This window comes from Melopsittacus undulatus, chromosome 8, assembly GCF_012275295.1.
Source record: "Melopsittacus undulatus isolate bMelUnd1 chromosome 8, bMelUnd1.mat.Z, whole genome shotgun sequence".
NCBI lineage: Eukaryota > Metazoa > Chordata > Aves > Psittaciformes > Psittaculidae > Melopsittacus > Melopsittacus undulatus.
The window spans coordinates 21,033,581-21,054,075 of NC_047534.1; the positions used below are offsets into that span (position 1 = coordinate 21,033,581).

A 20,495-nucleotide genomic window follows, 5' to 3' on the forward strand; every position below is an offset into this window, starting at 1 on the left:
GGTTCTGCCTGTTCTGCATCTCTGCTTTCTGAGTTACTGATTTCTTACTTTGTCTTCAACTCTTCAGGGACACCACTGTGCACTTGCACACGTCACTTCAGGAATCTTATAGACTTTGTTGCATACCCTCACCAGGTTTCCCCTGTGGAAAGTCACAGTCAGCAGCTAGTAAAGCTTATTATTAACAAGGTGTCTCCCTTAATTTTCATTTCACTGGATACTGGCTGTGCAGGATCACTAGGCTTCTCAGGTTTAATGTTATGTGAGATACATTATTTGATATTGATTAGGCTTTCTCAGGATTCTCAACCTTCAGCTTTTCACTTTCAGTTCATTATCAGGCTGTTGCAATCAGTTGCTCAGCTGTCCCAGTTTTACTGGAGTTTTGTTTCAAGTCTGTAGGCTATGTATAGACATATAGGATGATCATGCAGGAAAAATGTTTTGAAAGGAGACGTATATGGACCTCCTTTGACAGAAGAAAGGGTATTGCTTGCTTTTTAACAAAGAAATAAAAACATGCAAAACTGTTTTTGAAATACATTAAAAGCAGTTTTGAAGTTCATACATTTGCTCTTCTGTAGTAGTGTTACAGCTACTTTTATAGTAGCTTATGGGACAGAGAGGGATAATTAGCACTACATTCCTTGCCAGGGATGAAAAGCTTATACATGTATTCTTCATTAATATTCCACCTCCCTTGTTATCCTAGCATGCCAGGTGTCTGGAGCACCATGTACAGGTATGTAATGCAGAAAAATAGGAATCTATGTAGGACCTGAAGGTGCTACCATTATTAAGGATAACATCAACTTCAGAACTACTGTCCTGTTCTTTTTAATTTTCCATGTGTCTGCAATATCAAATAGTTACAAGAAATGAACAGAACTATATTCAATTCTTAATTGCATGAAATGATTTTGTGCCACATTTTGTATGTCAGCTGCCCTTTATTAATGTGCTATCCTATATCTTCCAAATGACAAGAGACTGAGTATATCCCTGAAGAGATGATCAAACGTCACACATTTAGAACCCTTGCTGACAGGTATGTAATTTCACTTGGTGTGAAAAAAAGACAAGAAAAAAGGACAAGAGTATCACATTTCTGGGTGTGGTTTGTGTGGTTAGACCAGATACATCTGTGCTCTCTTTTCCATTTGTTCCTGGGCTCTGCCAAGGGACCACTGGGAATTTCCCTGAGCTACGTGTCAGGTGTTGACAGGAGGATCGCTAATTTTGCTCGCCTGCCATGCTAAATACCAATTTTGGTAATTTAACACACTGTCACTTGGTAGAAGCACTTCTGTAGCATCTTGATTTTCTTAAGTATATATGAGATTCATGTTTGGTAGCTTTAAAAATCATTCTGCAATGATGATTGTGGCTTTGGGATAAAACAAGAGATTTCAGTACCCAACCCCCCCAATTACTTTTAAGTGCTGTCAAGTAACTGTCATGTTAATGACTTTGTCTCTCTGGTCTCATTTATTTTATCAAAACACAATATCTATGGACAAAAAAATAAGTTAAAACATTTCCAAAGTGTTTGCTAGTTTTCTGACTAAAGACTTGAGCTTTAATATTTTAAATACAAAATAGTAATAAATTACAATTGCACAATTTCTTACAGAGTTTTTATTTAGATCAAAACTTATTTATTCAGACTAGATTTATATAAATAAATCACGGTACATTTTTACTTGTGTTTAGAAGATTGTAATACATATTATAAAATTAAGAAATTTTTTGTCCCTCAAACCATCACTGCAAAAGGAATCATGCATTATTTCTACTAAATGAACAAAATGCCCACCTAATTGAGAGAGCCTTGATACAGGTATGGCTCTACTCTCCAAAATTAGACATGAAACATAGAGATAGCAGTTCTATTTATTGGACAAGAAATCATAAAGTATACTACAATGTACATGTGTTATTGAAAACAAAAGTATACCAAAACAACACACCTCTCTTCACGCACCTTTGCAATGGGTATTAAAAATGACAGCTGGCCAGCATGCAACTGAATAAAACATTCCAGTTTTACAATGTCTACATTGAGCAAAAGGAGGAACTAAAAACCCAGACAAAACAAACAAACAAACAAACAAACACCCCAGATGCTTACAAGTCCTCATGTCAGCTTCCCCTCTTTGCCATGTGTGCTGTGTTCAGTCATCAGTTGAGGTATGTCCTGATGATACCTTTCCTGAACAGTGTCCATCACTGCCATCCGGACTAGTGCACTTTATGGACCTTCAAGGAGATGAAGGTCCTTTCAGAGAACTGCAGGACCCTGGATAACTTGCACCCTGTGGTCCCTTGAGCAACCCGCTGTGTTACAAATTAACTCTAAAAGCATCTCTTGAAACTACTCCGCCATGTTAAGAGTGCCCTTAGAAGATAATTCGTACCTTGCACAGCTCAGTTCACATACTGCAAGGCTATCACTTCAGAACAGAATTAGGGTTGCAAGCAAGGCCTTGAACCAATTACTGCAAGATGATGCTGTTACGAAGTCTGTCCTGCTGCCATTTTTCCCAGCACAGAGGGCTTCTATTAAATTCTGCAGGACTGTGGATTACTTTCTCTACATGCTTTGTCCCTTCTAGATATGAAAGTGATTGCTTTTTCACTTGACACTGAGCTGTAATCATTTGACAATGCACTGTTCTAAAGTGAAGAAAGCATTTAATTTGATTACATTTCAGATCAAGTCACCTAGTCCTTGATTTTTTCACTTTCCTGTTCAAACGAAATGCATTAACAGTAAAGTGATTTCAGATATTCCTAACTTTGTCAAACATTTTTCAACTGCATTTCTACTCCTCTTTCTCCCCTCCTGTGTATTGTTTGTTACATTTAAAGCAATAAGAGAGTTTGCAGCTATTTTTTTTTTAATGGCAAATAGGTCCCTTCAATGCTCCAATGCCACTGAATGACAAACATGTAAATATCTCTCTTGTACCTCTGACTTTCAGTGCTCATGTTTATATAGCTACATACCATGTTTGGTGTTTAAGTGAGCAAAACAAAACCAAAACAAACAAAAAGAAAAGAACCAAAACAACCACCACCTCCCTCCCCAACATCTAGCCCCTCCAGCCAAGAGGGGTGGCCCTCTATTTTCATTCATTTGCATTGCCTTTTAGTGTTATCTCACTTTGGATTGAACCAGCAGTTCCTCTACTGCTGGTTAAAGTTGACCTCTATATGACAAGGTTCTTACATGTACTGCTTTGGTACTTATGGATCCACTCGCATATAAAGCTGGTCTGCACTGATTGGTAGGAACAGTTTGAGCACTGGGGTTTTTATGCTACATATTTGCTTTCTGTTCTGGTAGTTCCTGCTTCCCACTTTGAGATACATGTGTGTTTGTCCTCTGTCAGGATTATTTACAGAGAAAAATTAAACAAAAGAGAATAGTAATGCTTTTAATGTCTTGTGATTTCAGCAGAAACAGATAAAGAAATATTTAAGCACTTGACTGCAGAAGGGTTGTGCTGTATTTTGGCATGGGAGTATCACACAATTGCCTATTACAGTCTGCATCAGTGTCACTGTTTTTTCATTAAAAAAAAAATCATTTCATCTGATGTGGTTTCTTATGGAAAACTAAAAGTAACAGTTTAATAGCATGTTGTTAATGAGGGAGGTGGGATTAAAATCTTTGAGATGCATTTCTAAGGGATTTTCTTTTCTGTGTAAGAATTATGATACTTGTCATACAGCATAATTATGTATTTACAGGAAATAAAACAAAAGAAGGTTGCAGCTTAGAAATTATTCTTATGAGACTTCTACTAATTTACCTCTGAGATTCATAGATCAGAAAAGAGAGAATGAAGAGTATTGGGATCATAGTTTTCTCTGGCTTTCCAGGTGATATTGTAGCAGCATACCCTTTGTTCTTTCAATGTACTGCAGTCCAAAGACAGTCCAGTCTACTCTCCCACCAGAACCATATTATGAAAATATTTTGGGTCTAGGGAATAGCCTTGGTTAAGTGGAGTATAATGGTGAAGAGTAAAGTACCCAAATATAGAAAATAGCTCCTGTTTCATATATGAACTGCAATGAAAAGGTTTTTAAAAAGCATGTGGTAATGTCACAGCCTGAGTAACAATTTGCAAGTCATGAGTCAGCAAGAATTAGGAGAATTTAATAAAAAATTAGATTTCCTTGCTCATCTCTAAGCCTTTGTGGTTTGCTGGATGCTCACTGAACAGAGATTCTGATTTTCTTGAAGATCCTCATTAACAGGTTATAAAACAAATTTTTCAGAATTTGGGTCAAAACTTCAAATATTTTACTCAATCTGTGCATGCATATTTTTGTTGGGAAAATTGTAAATCCAAAATGCTTGGTGACCATTCAACTTGTACAAGACATGAAGCAGTGGGGGTACACATCAACTTACCCGGACTATATAGAGATCGGGGCTCCCTACCTGCTAAGTACATAGCCAGCTACTAAGCTGAGATTGTATAAAATACACTTTGAGTTTGCATTTTTTAAATAAAATTTCCCATGTAAAAACTTCAATCAAATTCTCCCTACAAAAATTTGAAGAAAGAGAGAACTCCATGCATGGCTAAGTAAGTTTATCCCAGGGGCTCTTGTTCCAGGACACAGATTTCATTATGTGAAAGAGTTCAGTGCTTGGATTATTTTTTTTAATGGTCAGAATTTGTTGGCATTTACAATATACCATCATGTAAAACAGCTCCATTAATCATACTACAAATAATAGAGAAAGTCTTCACAGGCACTCTATGTTTGGAACAGCATTTTAAAATGACAGTGTGTGTGTGCACATGCACGCACATGTGTGTGCTTGTTGGTATGACAGAGCATAGCCACCTGCAATATGTTTCCAACTTTTTGCAGAGTCATGGACACAATTAAGAAACATTGGAAAATCACCTACAAAGGTTGAGGACTAACAGCTTCCTTGCTACACAGATGGTTACCTCCTTTCTAAAAGAACATACTGTCATTACAAATACCATATGTATCTTGTTCTCACCTAACAGAACTTCTTTCAGTTTTTCGGATTTGAAGGATTTCTGCAAAGAATCATATTAATGTATAGCTTTCCTATAAGGGGAAAGGAGGCACCAACTGAGAGTGAGAGCACAACTTGTCATAAAAAAATAAATATCAGTAATTCTTGAAAAAATATTTAGAAAGCATCCATTCACAATACTGCACTCTTCTTTTTTTTTGCAAATCCAAGAACCATATTTATTTCTGCTTCCCATATTTGTTGGTTTTCATTGCTATCATGCTGCTTGTAAAACCTGGGTTATTCTAATGAAGAGAAATTATGACTTGAATTTGGGTAATGCTTACGACCACACAAATAGTCTATTCAGTAGCAATATTGTCAGCTGGAGAGTTAATACTATAAATGGATAACATTAGGCTACTTGAAACCAATAGCTCTTCACACAGTAGAAGACTGAGGGTCCTATTCAGCAAATATTCAGGGTCCTATGGCTGTGGCCACAGAGGTTCCAGAAGCTCTCGCTGAGTCTAATCCTGATTCAGGAACCAAAATGATATGCTGTGTATATATTTCTCTGCACAGCCTGGATGCGCTGGACACCCTCCCCCACTTGATTCCTGGGAAGGAAAAAAATATGTCTCTGTTTAGCTCAGTGACATGAGAAACAATCCACAGTAATGCAATCTAAAGAAGTTAGCCAGGCATGTATGAAAAGAACAGGATGCCTGTAAAAAGGGAAGAGCTGTCAAAACCTAATTGTGGGCTCTGGCTGCAATAAAATTTATCAAAGAGGGAAGACAGGTTGGACGTAAGGATGTAGATAACTTCTGCTAAGAGACACTTCTTGTATTCTGGGAAATGGTAACAATTACACTACTCCTCATGTGTATGTCAAGCCATTCCTATCAATGCTTGGCTACAGCTGAGTACTTGGTGATGAGTTTTCTAAACCCAGCTCCCAAATGCCCAGGTAGGCTTTTCAAATGTGGCACTTCAGCTCATAGTTAGCTTGTCATTGAGGGCACAATCATACAGGCAGATCTCCTCCATTTTGCTTGATCTTCTTTCATAGCATACTTAATTGTTGTCAGCACCCTTGTACTGAAAAGGCATGGTGCATTCCCACTGCAACAGAGCCTGTGAGCACTCAAAGTTCTCACTCGTGAATCTGTGCTGCTTGGGTCCCAGGCACCAGTGAATGTAATTGCTTATGGACACAGGGCAAGACTGGGATTTTTTTTTTGCTATTTTTTCAGCATCTTCCTATTGCCCAACAATTACTTATGCAGCTACCTAGGGTTAGTGCTTACAGACAAGTAGGTGAAGTCCTCAGTTGTGTTCATGGCCGCACTCTGATGCGTAAAGTATACTCAGAGAGACTGCAAACTCTCTGCCTCTGTATATTAGGTGCTTATGGCATTGTTTGTGGCTTGATATGAATACTATGGTCTTTCCTGTCTTTCTGCATTGGGGGTAATATTATAGCTAAAACATAGTAGTTTCTTTGGACTGGGATTACTGCCTGACTTTAGCCAGTGATAGCAACAATACAAGTAAGTGATGGTAACTCTTAGGAAGCAATTTAGTTAGATCTTTGACGAATTTTTGTGTATCACGAGTCAGGATTAGTATTCCCTGTATTGGGGAGAGGATTAGACAGAGGGATTAAAAGGACATCTTTACCCCACTGGACTCTGTGGAATAGCCCCTGAGGATATGGCTAAGAAAGAGTTCAACAGGAATGCCAAATTTCTGCTGAATAGGTTAAAAGGGTGAGGAAGCCTCTTCGGCAGCCATCCAAGCGCAGAAGACCTGCATAACATTTCTGCTGAATAGGGCCCTAAAGACAAAAAACAAAACAAAACAAAACAAAAAAAACATAGGAACCTTAAAAAACTTTTCTGATTGTGTCGCTTCTTATCAGCACCTCAGATCTCCAGAGACACTTAAACATTTTTTTTTCAGTGCAGTTAGGCATCCCTCGAGATGTGCTAGTGGTATGGATGATATATTGTTACGAGAGAAGAAGTCATATTAGGTTGTTATATATAAAAAAATAGGTCTTGGTTGTTCTGTAAACAAGGTCCATTTCTTTATATTAATTAGCAGTGAAAGCTACGCAAGATCTTATTTAAAAGCAAAACCAAACCCTTAATCCAGTGTATAATGCTCATTTTCCCATGTATATATGTTAAATACATTTATTACTGTCTCCCTAAGATTGAAAGGAGCAGACTTAATTTGTGTGTTATGTCTGACTTTTAATATCAGTGTTTCCGAGCCCTTTTCTATGTTTTAGTGCATGCATGTGGGTCTTGGTTTTGTTCATAAAATTTTATCCAACTTCTAATGCCATAAAGAAGAATATTTGCAATTATAGTAATGGGGAAGCAAGAAATAAAAATCTTACCTCTGCAAGGGGATGCCAGTGAGCAATGGGTTTCCGAGGATATGACAGCATTTCGTTCCAGTGGTCACGGCCTAGACTTTCTGCATCGTTGCCTACTTGACATACTCCAATGACTTCATTGTGACCTACACTGTGAAAATGTTCCATAATATTTTTTTCTTAAAATTTTACCTTTAGAACCATATAATTTACTTATTTCATTAAAAACATAATCACGGATTTTTAGAATTAATTATTGCCTGAAAAATATAAGGAACTATAAAATACATAGGTTTGCTCTTTCCATTTCTCACTAATCACAGCAATTTTGTATTTTCCCCATTATAGCATACACTGTGTGTCTGTGTGCATTTGTTTCTTAGTTTTGCCTGAAGACATTAAAAGTTAGTTGCCTGTGTTCTGTAATTAGTTGCAAATACAAATAAGCTATAAACCACAATTTTAGAAATGGAGAAATGTGGAAAACCAGAAAATCAGTGTGTCGACTGTCTGATACGTTCAGTTATTTCAGGTAGATATATATGCAGCTTAGTTATGTCAGTTATGGATGCAAATCTGTATTTTAAAATTTAGGAAGGAAATTCTGCCTGGTATTATGAGAAATTTTAGTCTTCTACGAAACTCAACATGACATTAATTTTCCGTATATTGGGAAAAAAATATAGCTTTGTTTCTGGATGCAAAACTGCTATGCAAGATTTTGTAAGTCAATAGATTATGTTATTTTACAGCTACAGGTATCTCACCGGTCGTAATCCATAACAGCTATCGACAAGTTAATTTGATCAATGTTTTCAGGAGGGACGTCAAAAACTATGGCTTCATTGTAAACGGGATTAAGGGTATTCCTCTTGGTGGAAGTTTTTCTTTTCTTTAGTCGCCTTCCTTCACACATTAAAGAAACCTTCACGTAGGGATCTGTGTGAATCATAAGAACAAAGTTTTTTTTTTTTTGCTGTTTTTAAGCAAAAATAAATGGAAAGTCAAGGAAGCAGCCTTTTTGTATGCCCATACCTGCTTGCAGAATTAATCACCTGGACCTGACCAGAATTTGAGCTTCTTTATTACCATGGAATGCCTGGGAAGCAGTAGAGCTTTGAAAGCTTTACCTGATTGACTGGTTATAATGAAAAATTTAGGTTCAAGAAGCTCTTTGTTGTGTACCAGCTTCTCAAAGGGTATTAAAATGTCCACTGAACCGTGTTACACATGGCTGTTTTATACAACAGCCTGTGTATCAGCCTATTTAGAACAGCCTAATTACTTGTGCAGATTTGTAGGACAGACAGAAGATGACAATATTTTTCACAGTGGGATTTACTGATGTATGGTTAAATAATTAAAAGTGTAACAATTAATGGCTTATATTTCTCAAGAGAATTATACGTAAGTTTAAACCCCTGAGTGTAGCAAAAAAAAGGTATTTCTTTGTAGCTCCTTTCTGGGAACTCTACAACTCCCTGCTAGTAGTTAAAAGTCATCTTTGAACTCTTATTTAAATTAGTTTCTTGGTTTCAACATCAAGCTTTGAAAGCGTTGCTGAGAGGGATCTGGGATGATCCCGTTTTGTCCACACACCAACAACATCCACATTGGCTCTGTGGCTCTGGGAGACTGTTAGAAAGGGTCAGTCTGCCTCTGTGCCATAGCCGTAACAAATAGTCTGCTGTACAGTTTCTCAGTGTTACGAACACAGTTTGGCTAACTTGTGCTATTCTGAATCACAATGACTTTAGAAGTAATAATCTTGAAGTCTTGTTGTAAGCATGTTATTTTAAACAGTTGGTTGCAATGGAGCAAACCGAAATATATTATTTATTTCTCTGAAATTCCTGTGCTCCAGTAACTCAAAAGCTTGCAGTGTAGAACCCTCTTCTCAAATATCATTCTGTGATTTGACAGTGCTGATTCTGTGTCTCAGGAGGGAAACAGGACAGAAATCCACATGGGCCATTAAATTCATTCCTACCTGATGCTCCTGTGATATCCATTGCTTTTAAATTTCTTGCCTTTATTATTGTAATAGTTAGTCTACCAGCTGTTGGAAGGTAGCAGAGTGAAAACATCAGGTCACCAAGATCCACGTTATCCTGTTCCAAGGAAAGAAAGATAATGTGAAGCAATAATAGAAACTTTCCTACCCATGACAAGAGCTAAAGATAAAAATATACCTTTGAGGATCTACTGTTATGCAAGCAAAAGCTGAATTCTCATTCTGAAATATATCTGAAAAACCAGACATCCATCTGCATAGAAGGTTGCAACATTTGTTGATAGACAACCAACATTCTCAAGCGTAAATGTGGTTACAGTTTCTAGCACTCAGTACTTGGAGATGAAACACATTTAAGTGATGAGATACACTTGGGGCACTAGAAAGCCTTTGTTCTATTTTATGTTTGTAGTGATTTGCGTGAGTTGTTGACAGGCTGCACCAGATCTCTGTTCCTCTCCTTCTCATCTACAGAAGGATACCCATAGAGAAGTACACTGAAAAAAGATACTGGCTGTGCAGGTCAAAGCCTTATGCAACCCTCAAGCTTGCATAAACTGAGGTGTGGTAGGTGTGAAGTCACTGTGGTAATTTGACAGTCTCCACCAGAAGTAGAGTGCTGTGCCATGCATAGGCAAGCTCCCTTTTGTAACCTTATCCACCTCTTTCACTGACAGAATGATTTGTAACCCTTTCCTGTGTCAGTCGCATCAGGGTTTCGGAAAGGTAGTAGAAAATGAGAAAATCGTGTTTTCTCATACAAAAGCATCTGCTTGTTTGTTTGTTTGTTTGGTTTGTTTTGTGGTGTTTTTCTTTTTTTTCAGTAAAATCCATCTCTTTTATAAAAATATCATGAATAAAGGATTGTATTAAATGATTTTTGGGATTTGACTTGCATTTTTTTTTTGACAGGGCAGTGAAGTGGTACTTTCATAGAGCTACCTCCTGTAACCTCAATGTATCATTCTTGCCTAATAAAGTTACTCCGTCCATCAAATTCAAAGCTACATTCTAGGCTTTATAAGGAAGGGAAATACAGCTGTTGTCGAATATGTGTATCTTGCCTACTAGCTTTGTGCAATAGCTTCACTTCCTTTCCCAGGCTGGATCCTTCTGTGTCAATCATCAGAAAATGAAGGGTGTTGAATGAAAATACCTTGAAATACACCTAAGAGATTAGTGTTTGTCTCTAAGCTAGGTGGTGTACAGACCAATGCCCACACCCTATACAGCCACTTTACACAGCTTCAAGAGTTAGCAGGAGAGATGGGCAGGACAGAAAGAATCCCTGTCACAGAGCTGTAGAAAAGTGTTATGTTGGAAGGGTTTTCTAGATATCACTTGGCCCAGCCCCTTGCTCAAGAGAAACTTCTTCACTTTAGTTCACAGCTAATGCAAAGAGAAAAAGCCCCAACCAAACAACAAAACCACATACATTAGTACAGAAATAGGTACTTTCCTTGTGTTATTATTGAAGAAAAATGTTAACAGAGAAAGAAGAAGCTGATATAGGCCCTTTATCAGTAATAACTAGCTTTTAACCCTGACTTGACCTCATCAACTATCATCTTTTGCATTCTGAAGATCAGTGCTTCATGGTAGCTGTAAAGCTAATAAGGGTTGTGACAATATCAAGAAGGCTGATATGACTCACCCTGTTTAGTGTCTCTTGATGGTTCATAGTTGGAAGCAGTCCTGCTGCAACACTGTGTCACTGACTTGCTTGGGCTATGAAAGGATCAAAGTGCTGTTTGAGAAGGTGATGCTCTAAGAAGTCCTACAGGCTAAAGTGTTGTCAGCACATCCAGGAGAAAGTTCTCTTAGCTAACACCTGCAGTTAACATTACAGGAGGAATAACTGATCTCTGGAATTTTCCCAGCAGTCAGCTGGAGATTTGTTCCTATAACCTGGGGAACAGGAAGCAGCAATTTCACTGATCCTTCCTATTGTGAGGAAGAACAACTTCCAGCATTTAAGTGTACATCCCCAATTCTGAGGTGCTGAGGTTTGTAGCTGTGGAATTCTCCCTCATGCAGGAACTCTGAGGGGAGCAGAATTTCATAAGACATTTAAAGAAATTATTGAGTGAAGTCACCTTTTCGCAATTTGGGGAGTTTGTCACTGCAAATTTTGATTGAGAGATTATATTTAATGAATTGGCCACAAACTTTCAGGAAAAGATAGCCTTGCTGACTCAGGTCTTCTCTGAACATAAAGAAGCCCTCAGGCAGCTGTTGTTTTAACTCTGTATCTGGTATACTTAGATATTGTCAACCACAGCAAAGTCATTCTCTGTACAACTCCAGTGCTCCACATGGTGACATGATAATTCATTATGTGAGTACTGTAAGTGCTTTGCAGTTACTATCAAATACAGGCGTTTCCATGCTAGACTTGATCATCCTGAATAAACATTTTAAAACCTTTCTTTAATTCTTATCAAGGTGTTCATAAGTAAATGGATTACTGTGCAATTATTTTAGACACAAATTCCAGGAAAAATATGTTAACCTTCTGCATAAATGAACTGGTTAGGAAAGAAGAGATCATATGTGTTGAATGTAGTGTTAGGAAATATGCCATAATAATACACAAGATTTGCCTTATGCTTGAAAAATAATAATCACCTACACTGTGATGCATTTTTTTGCAAATGCCGCAATAACAATAATACTTTGTTGATGCTTTTTTAAAAATTGCACTAGGCATTGTACAAGAAAAAGATTGTTAAACTGGAAACAGAGCCCGTAACTTCTTCAATCTTTTCCAATTCTAGAAGTTGGATGTGTTATAGCAGTAGGTCACAGATGATTGTGAGATTCAGTCTGTTCATAAGCCAATGCTAGTAGTAATCTAACCATGGAAGTCTGAGAATGAAACTGAAGGAAAGTTTGCAGGCAGCAGCAGGAAAGAAATACACTTTTTGACATGCAAATCCTTCTCTGAGTCTGAAAAAGAAGCCCTGTCTTCTCACAATTTCATTTTGATTTGTAGGGAATTAAGTACTACTCCATAATACTGGTTACTTGCAAATGTTTTCTTAATTTGGGATAGGTCTTCTTCTAATTCGGGAAAGACATCTTTTCCCAGTGCTCTGGCTACTCTACCCTGCTTACCCCTATTTTCTGTAATGAAAGAGCAACATTTTTAACTGTTTCTAACATTTTAAACTTTGCTTTTGGGGCTTCAAGGTTCGACTTAAGGAGAGAATATGTTTCAAAGAGAAGCAAAAACTGTGATTGCACTGCAGGATTTGCTTGTGAGTGTTCATCCGTCTGGGTAACTACAGTGGAACAGGAAACATGCTCTGGCTGGAGATTAGTGGTGTTGCGGGCAGGAATGGCTGTTCCACCCAGTAAACACAGGTCCTTTGTAATAAATTTATTTTAACAGAACTGAGGTCTGTGTAACAGAGCACAGAGAGGATTATTGCGTATCTTCACTGGTTTAAAATCACTGAGCCACATGGCTTAAGCCACAGATTATCACTGGAGGTGTACTGTGTTACCAAGAAATAGCCTTAAGGAACAGAATTAAAAAGCATAGAATGTAGGATCTTCTGCAAGGATTATGCTTCTGTTTGAATTGAGTACTTGCACGTTATTGTGCATGCTTAACAAAATGTGGTGATATAAATATTACACTGCCAGAGACACATTTTAAAACTCCTGCTTAGGAAAAGATTTCATAATATTGTAGGTTATCAAGTCATGCATTTTGTACATTCCAAATTTGTGCTAACTATTTGGTGTGGTGGTAAGACTGTACTGTGCATGTCACAGAGCAACCAGGTCAGCCCTAATATAATCAGACCAAAAGGCTGGTTAATAGTATTAATAACTTGAAAAAAATATTCAGGAGAGAATTAAATAAATCTTTTCAATATGAGTATGGCCTATATTATTTTTCTTCTAGTCCTGTTCAGCAGGTAGCATATTGTAAGGACTGAATAAATGTGCCTAAGGTCCAGGGTCCTCTCTCATTGTCCTCAAAAACTGTCCACATTGAGAGGAAGAAAGCACTGCCTCCATTTTGAATCTGTAACTTGCTCATTCCTGTATTCGAAAATTGTAGAACAAGATTGGTGTCTGCTTTTCCAGTGTCCCAGTCTTCAGCTTCACTCTTGGGGTGATGGCTGAGTGCTTCAATGTTGTTGGGTGTGTCCTACAGTGAGCTGCACAGCCTATTTCTGATAATCCCTCTTAGATTTGTCTCTGAACCCTTTTTCTGTTAATACAGCCCTTTATTTGACAGGGCAAGAGCATCAAGTTTCTTCCTTAAAAATTTTCCTGGTGTTACCTGGGAGAGTTAGATACATTCAGTCCTGAGTAAGAAGTCAGCTGGAGAGTTCAAACTGGAGGTAAATCACAAGTTTAGCCTGAAAACCGCATCTTCACAAAAGGAACGAATCCTGTACTGCAACCTCAAAATAGATAGGACTCTTTCACTGCCATTAGAAGCATGGAGATAAGACACCCCTATCCCATTATGCTTCTTTCTTGTTCCATTTCTGGTGGAAATATTTAATGTACTGTAAAAATCATACTACTTGAGTAATTTTCTGTGGCTTTTACCTAAAGGTTTATTGTTCCTGATTTTCCCAGAAAGCATTTCTTGTCATCTGAGTCTGACCCAGCACATTGAACATGGAGATGTATAATCTTAAAGACAACTATGACAATGGGCCCTTAAATGGCTTCACGCTGATTCCTTGGAGGCTGCGTTAAGAAGCTCAGGCTTGATCAAACCCTCTCAGTGAAAACTGTGAGTTACCTGGTCATTGAGCTGTTTCTGACAAATGGGTATGATATTGGGATCATATTTCTTCTCTCCCTTCTCACAAATACATTTGGGTACAGAGAACGGGTATGTAAAATCATGCAAAACAGGCAGCAAAGGATGGAAGGAAACAAAACAAATTATAGGTTCCAATTTCTGCTTTTGCCTTTTCTCTAGGAAAAGGTATGCTGTCCACCAGTTAGGCAATCACAGTTTTCTGAAACTTGTGTTTTTTATTTCTGGAGCAGCCAAGCTGTGACAGGCTTGCTATCATGTAGTGCCTGTGCCATTCTAATTAAAGCATATGTCTCGAATACACCAGGTTCCTCAGCTCCCCAGCTATAAAAAGACAGACACTACTTATTTACTTTTCTGGTATGTTGCAAAAATAACACTAATTATGGATTGTGCTCTGATGCATTTTTATGCATCTCATCAACTTACCATTAATGGGAGCATTCACAGGCAGTGGTGACCTTGCTCACCTGTTTTAAAGTGGCTGTTGAAAAATGTTTTTAAGGCACTAGTGATTTTAGAGACTTTGTAAGTTCTTATTGCTATGTCAGAGCTGTATAGCTCAGGCAATGGTAACTTAGCATATGACCTCCTTTTGCAGTTATGCATATCTCCGCAAAGGTCACTGGAAAACAGGAAAATTTCAGAGGTTTCATAAAATGAGATGTTATCATTTGAGCTTTTAAAGCACAGAAAGGATTGATTACCAGTATTTAATTAAATTCTCTATTTTTTCCCCTCCTAAATGAAGAATACAAGTTTTATTTAAAAAAAAATAAACCTTCCTAGTTATTTCATAATCTTTCTTGGAATTAATGGAATTATACTTCTGTAATGCAAGACAAATTTTCGTGAACATCGTTCTAATATTTGATAATGTGGGGGGGTTAATTTTGCAAAGATTTATGTTAGAAGAGCCTCACTCTGCTGAAGATATTTTAAGTACACTAGGTATAAGTGCTGAGTATAAATGAATTAAAAACATGTTAAGGAGTGCTATCTGGTTTTGGGGATATAGATTTATTAAGTTGTTCATCTGTGTTGAGAAGCCTAGATTCAGATCTAAGTTGAGGTACATGTCCAGAACATAAGTAATACACAAATACTATATTAAACAAATTTGAGACTGTAATCTGTTTGGAAATTATAGTAAATCTAAAGTATCTAGGATGATCAACTCATGAAGTTAACTCTACATTTTTGATTATTTAATCATAGATTTACTTTGAGTTACTATCTATGAGAAATGTATATTGAGAAAAACTCTTTAGAAATGTTTGATTTTAATTGATTTGCATGTGACTAGAAGAGTGCCAGCTGCTTTCTCATTACACATTTTTAGATGAATAGAGAAAGTATGACTGGAAAATTATATTTTCACGACATCTTAGGATCAAAGTCCTGGTGTCCTCAACATAAAAAGGACATGGAACTGTTAGAACAAGTGCAGAGGAGGGCCACGAGGATGATCAGGGGACTGGAGCACCTCCCGTATGAAGACAGGCTGAGAAAGTTGGGGCTGTTCAGCCTGGAGAAGAGAAGGCTGCATGGAGACCTCATAGTAGCCTTCCAGTGTCTGAAGGGGGCCTATAAGGATCCTAGGGAGGGACTCCTCATTAGGGACTGTAGTGATAGGACAAGGGGTAACGGGTTGAAACTTAAACAGCAGAGGTTTAGAATGGACATAAAGAGGAAAGGAGTTCTTTACTGTGAGGGTGGTGAGGTACTGGAATGGGTTGCCCAGGGAAGTAGTGAATGCTCCACCCCTGGCAGTGTTCAAGACCAGGTTGGATGAAGCCTTGGGTGATACAGTCTAGTGTGAGGTGTCCCTGTCCATGGCAGGGTGGTTGGAACTAGATGATCTTAAGGTCCTTTCCAACCCTAACTATTCTATGATTCTATGATTATTTCATCTGTCACATATTTGTCATTGACTCTGCTTTTTTGTATTATCTGTAGTATCAGCTGCAGCTAGTATCCCTTCCATCTAGATTTCTCCACATTTGTTCACTTCTGCGATAAAAAACATGAACTGCAGAAGAGCACAACAAATTAGAAATAAAATTAATTAAAATGAATGTAAATTTTAAAGTTAGAAAGCTTCTTAATCACTTTCATCCAGGAAGCAGAAATAAATGTCTACAGTTCTGTTCACCAATGAGCATGAAATCTAGTCAACAAATCCCTGTTCTAGATGTTCTCAACACCATCATAAGGGATTGGGGGCTTTTGTGTGTTAAACGTATATTATAAAACAAGACAGAAGAGGTTATGCAAGTCAAGTAACTGAAATGCTGTTGGCTGTAAAAATCCTGGCACAGAAACTCCCAAGAATTTCAGAGATAGGGACTATGGCAACAGAGTCTGAACAAACATTTGAGCTGGAAATTCACAGATTTAGGGGGGCAAGTAAATAGGTTGAAGGCGAAGGAATTATCATAGCAGCTGCATAAAAATTGCAGATGGGTGGTGTAATCTCTCAAATTTTTGATTACGGCATCAGACCCATATCTGTATGTATAGACATCTCTGCATACTTTATTTCTGTGCATTGTATGAAGATAGGCTGAGAAAGTTGGGGCTATTCAGCCTGAAGGAGAGAAGGCTGTGTGGAGACCTCATAGCAGCCTTCCAGTATCTGAAGGGGGGCTATAGGGATGCTGGGGAGGGACTCTTCATTAGGAACTGTAGTGATAGAACAAGGGGTAATGGGTTAAAACTTAAACAGGGGAGGTTTAGATTGGATATAAGGAAGAAATTCTTTACTGTGAGGGTGGTGAGGTACTGGAATGGGTTGCCCAGGGAGGTTGTGAATGCTCCATCCCTGGCAGTGTTCAAGGCCAGGTTGGATGAAGCCTTGGGTGATATGGTTTAGTGTGAGATGTCCCTGCCCATGGCAGGGGGGTTGGAACTAGATGATCTTGAGGTCCTTTCCAACCCTAACTATTCTATGATTCTATGATACTATAAATGAACTCTAGTTAAGCAGGTTTTTATTAATGCCTCAATCAAAATATATCTATAGAAATATGATTAAGTAAAGTTTGTGGAAAAATGGGAATGGTCCTGTACAATTATTTTCTCAATACATCAGTGTCAGGCTATACTTCATGTTTTAAGTTAATTTTTAAATTGTATTATTTTCTCAGAGTGATTCAGTTTTTTTGCATTTTGTTGTCTGTGTTTATTCATGTTTTCCTTAAAAAATGAAAGCAAGTAAGTAAAGAAGGTTTTAGACCTAGGCATACAAAAATGAGTCTGATTTCACTTCCTAGGAAAGAACATTAAAAAAAATCTGAAGCTTGGTTTCCCTACAGTGAAGGAATACAAGAAAGAGGAAGCATGTAATTCATTCTGGATTTTATACTGCTTTGGGTACACAATATAATTTTCATGTCAAGTCACGGACTGGTTATCAACTATTATGCCTACACAACTGTACAAAGAGTATATATAGAGAAGCTAGTCTGGTGGGATGCACAAAAAGGCGGGATAAGAAAATGAACATTTGAATCCCTAGTACTCACTCCAAGGGCTGGTCTGTGTTACAGCATTTCCTATTACACATTGATAAAAATGCTGGGGAGCTGGAAGGTTCTTGCATGACTAATCAGCTAAAGAATCTAAGCAAAAAACCCTTACAGGGAAGAAAGAAAGCACTTAGGCCATCCAGCAAACAGATGTTGTGTGTTGTAATTTAAAATAAAATGCCCTCTTAACAGTGAAGATTAACTTCAACTTTGATGCTTAGCTATGTGGCTTGATATTTCTCTATTAGAATTTATATTAGTAACATTAAGGTAATACCACAACAGAGTTTCTATTACGTTATCTCTGAGGCATTCTGAAGCACCTTATAGTCAGTCAGAAATCTCACCTGACAGACCAAATCTGAATACCACTTTATTGTGCTGTACTTCGTAAAGGCTGAAAGAAGCATGAATCCTTCCTTCAGACTGAGTTGTAGAGAGCCAATATGAGCTCAGGGAGTTTATTTTCTCATTTTAACTTACTCATAGTATTGCCCAGTATCTTGGCAATTTCTATATAAAACAGGATCAAAAGTAAAGCACTCAGCAGGTAGCATATCCCCTATCTCCTCTTCAGAGCCTGAAGATCTTTTGATATGGATTTTTTTTTTCTCTCCTGTTTCCATCATCCTTGTGTCATAACTGCTTTAAGGCAGATGACTGCAGTCCACATAAGGAGGATCCTCCAGACATGACTTTGTGTTGTGTCAGTTAGTCAAGATATCTTAGAATGTGATGGCTGGAGTCAAAGGATAAGCCTTTCACCTTTACATATTTAAAAACAAATCCAGTTAATGTTTTTGAGAAGAACATACCCATAACTCGCTCTTGCCGCAATGTCCTTAGTACGTCAAGGACCCATAACTCGCTCTTGCCGCAATGTCCTTAGTATGTCAAGGACAGAGGCCTTTTCCGGTCAGGCAGTCAATGTACCTATCTCTCTAAAATCCCAACATCTGCATTGTCATAATTTATAACCTGTAAATAGGATGGCAGTGATTGTCCTCAGTTGATCAAGTAATTTAAGTCTTTATTGATAAACTGTTCTGTAATAAGAGCCTCACTTTAAAAAAGCCTCCATTCAGTAAACTGCATATACATACTTATTTTATGCTGAAATCCTATAGATTTTACTGGCTTTGAATCCTTTACATACGTTTTCAGTTCCCAACAACTAAAGTGCCTTGCTGAATCTGGATCAAAGAGTGAATCTAATGAATTATCCCACAGCTACTGAGATTGAATTAATGTCTTCATTTGTTCAAACTAAATTAATGAACTGGGGAGACAGTCTGAATCAAGCTAATGAAAAACAGTAGAAACGTGATTGGAAAAGCTGGAGTACTTTTCCTGTTTATGTATGTGTGGCTGTGTCAGAAATTTAGGTAACAGGAAAAACAGAAAAGAGGTATTCTGAAAATAAAACTTCTGTAGTAACTTCAGTTACTGAGAAAAGGAAAGAGTGTGCATAGAGTTGTTTCTGAAGTCTTGCTAGATGGCATCATTGGCCAGAGAAAGAAATTAAGGTTTAAGTTCTCCTTGCAAGTTAAACTGTTCCTCTGAAAACTGGTTTTCTTGATTTGTTACAGTTTTTTGCAAGTCTTCTGTGACTTGTTGCTTTCTACATAATATGAAGTTCAGTATAGATGTAATAATACAGAAAAGTCTGCTTTGACTCTTTCAGGCATTGCAGGCTGCCTTTTATCATGTTGATTGTTACCTGGGGACAGGTGGTGCATGTGTGGAGGATAGGGAATGCTTGAGAGCTAGAGGAAATAACTTCATCTTCCTGATCTATTATTTATAAATGAAAATGTCATAACCTGTAAGATGTGAGTTTACAAGCAAGGTGCTCTGGGCAGATTTGCTGCTCCTTATGTTCTAGTATATCCCACTTCAGTGTATCCTACCTTGTCAGTGTTTACAGGTTGCCACCTTTGGTATTTGGCTTCAAATTTCTTTTGAAAGGGAAGTCTCTTGAGGGTGCATTTGATTTCAAAATGCTAAACTTTTAAAGGAGAGTACTTGAGCACAGAGCTAAGTCAAACCTCCCCCGAGAAGGCAGTGGTACTTTAGAAATGTTGACAAGCTTGGGAATGGCAATTAAATAGAATTCGATCTCTATGTGAATAGATATCTTGGAGGGCAACAGTTTTCTCAAAAGGAAATGTAAGGGAGAACTGAGTTTTGATGTTAGGTGAAGATAGTAAAATTGGAAGGACAAGTAGGTCAGGCAGACAGGGGATGCCTCACAGAGGGCAGTTTCACAAGACAATTCAACAGTGCAACTGGGAAAAACAGGCAGTAGTTTCCCAAAATGAGAACCAAACCTTTTAATGAATGTTCATCAGTATCTGACATGTCACAGAATCATAGAATAATAAAATAGTTAGGGTTGGAAAGGACCTCAAGATCATCTAGTTCCAACCCCCCTGCCATGGCCAGGGACACCTCACACTAGACTGTATCACCGAAGGCTTCATCCAACCTGGCCTTGAACACTGCCAGGGACAGAGCATTCACAACTTCCCTGGGCAAAACATTCCAGTGCCTCACCACCCTAACAGTAAAGAACTCCCTTCCTCTTTATGTCCAACCTAAACTTCCCCTGTTTAAGTTTTAACCTGTTACCCCTTGTCCTATCACTACAGTCCCTAATGAATAGTCCCTCCCCATCATCCCTGTAGGCCTCCTTCAGATACTGGGAGGCTGCTATGAGGTCTCCATGCAGCCTTCTCTTCTCCAGGCTG

General features: G+C 38.0%; 1 protein-coding gene across 1 annotated transcript in view; it reads right to left on the minus strand.

The window, feature by feature from the left end:
• Nucleotides 1-1,566: 1,566 nt before the first annotated feature.
• The window catches only part of SYT9 (synaptotagmin 9), a 71,472-nt gene continuing 52,543 nt past the window's right edge, over nt 1,567-20,495 (minus strand). Inside the window, exons 4-8 of the mRNA XM_034065730.1 lie at nt 9,397-9,517; nt 8,174-8,345; nt 7,428-7,557; nt 6,701-6,857; nt 1,567-5,634 (exon numbers count right to left, since the gene is read on the minus strand). Coding sequence (XP_033921621.1) covers nt 6,750-6,857; nt 7,428-7,557; nt 8,174-8,345; nt 9,397-9,517 — 531 coding nt within the window. The 3' untranslated portion in view covers nt 1,567-5,634; nt 6,701-6,749. The remainder of the gene's footprint in view (nt 5,635-6,700; nt 6,858-7,427; nt 7,558-8,173; nt 8,346-9,396; nt 9,518-20,495) is intronic.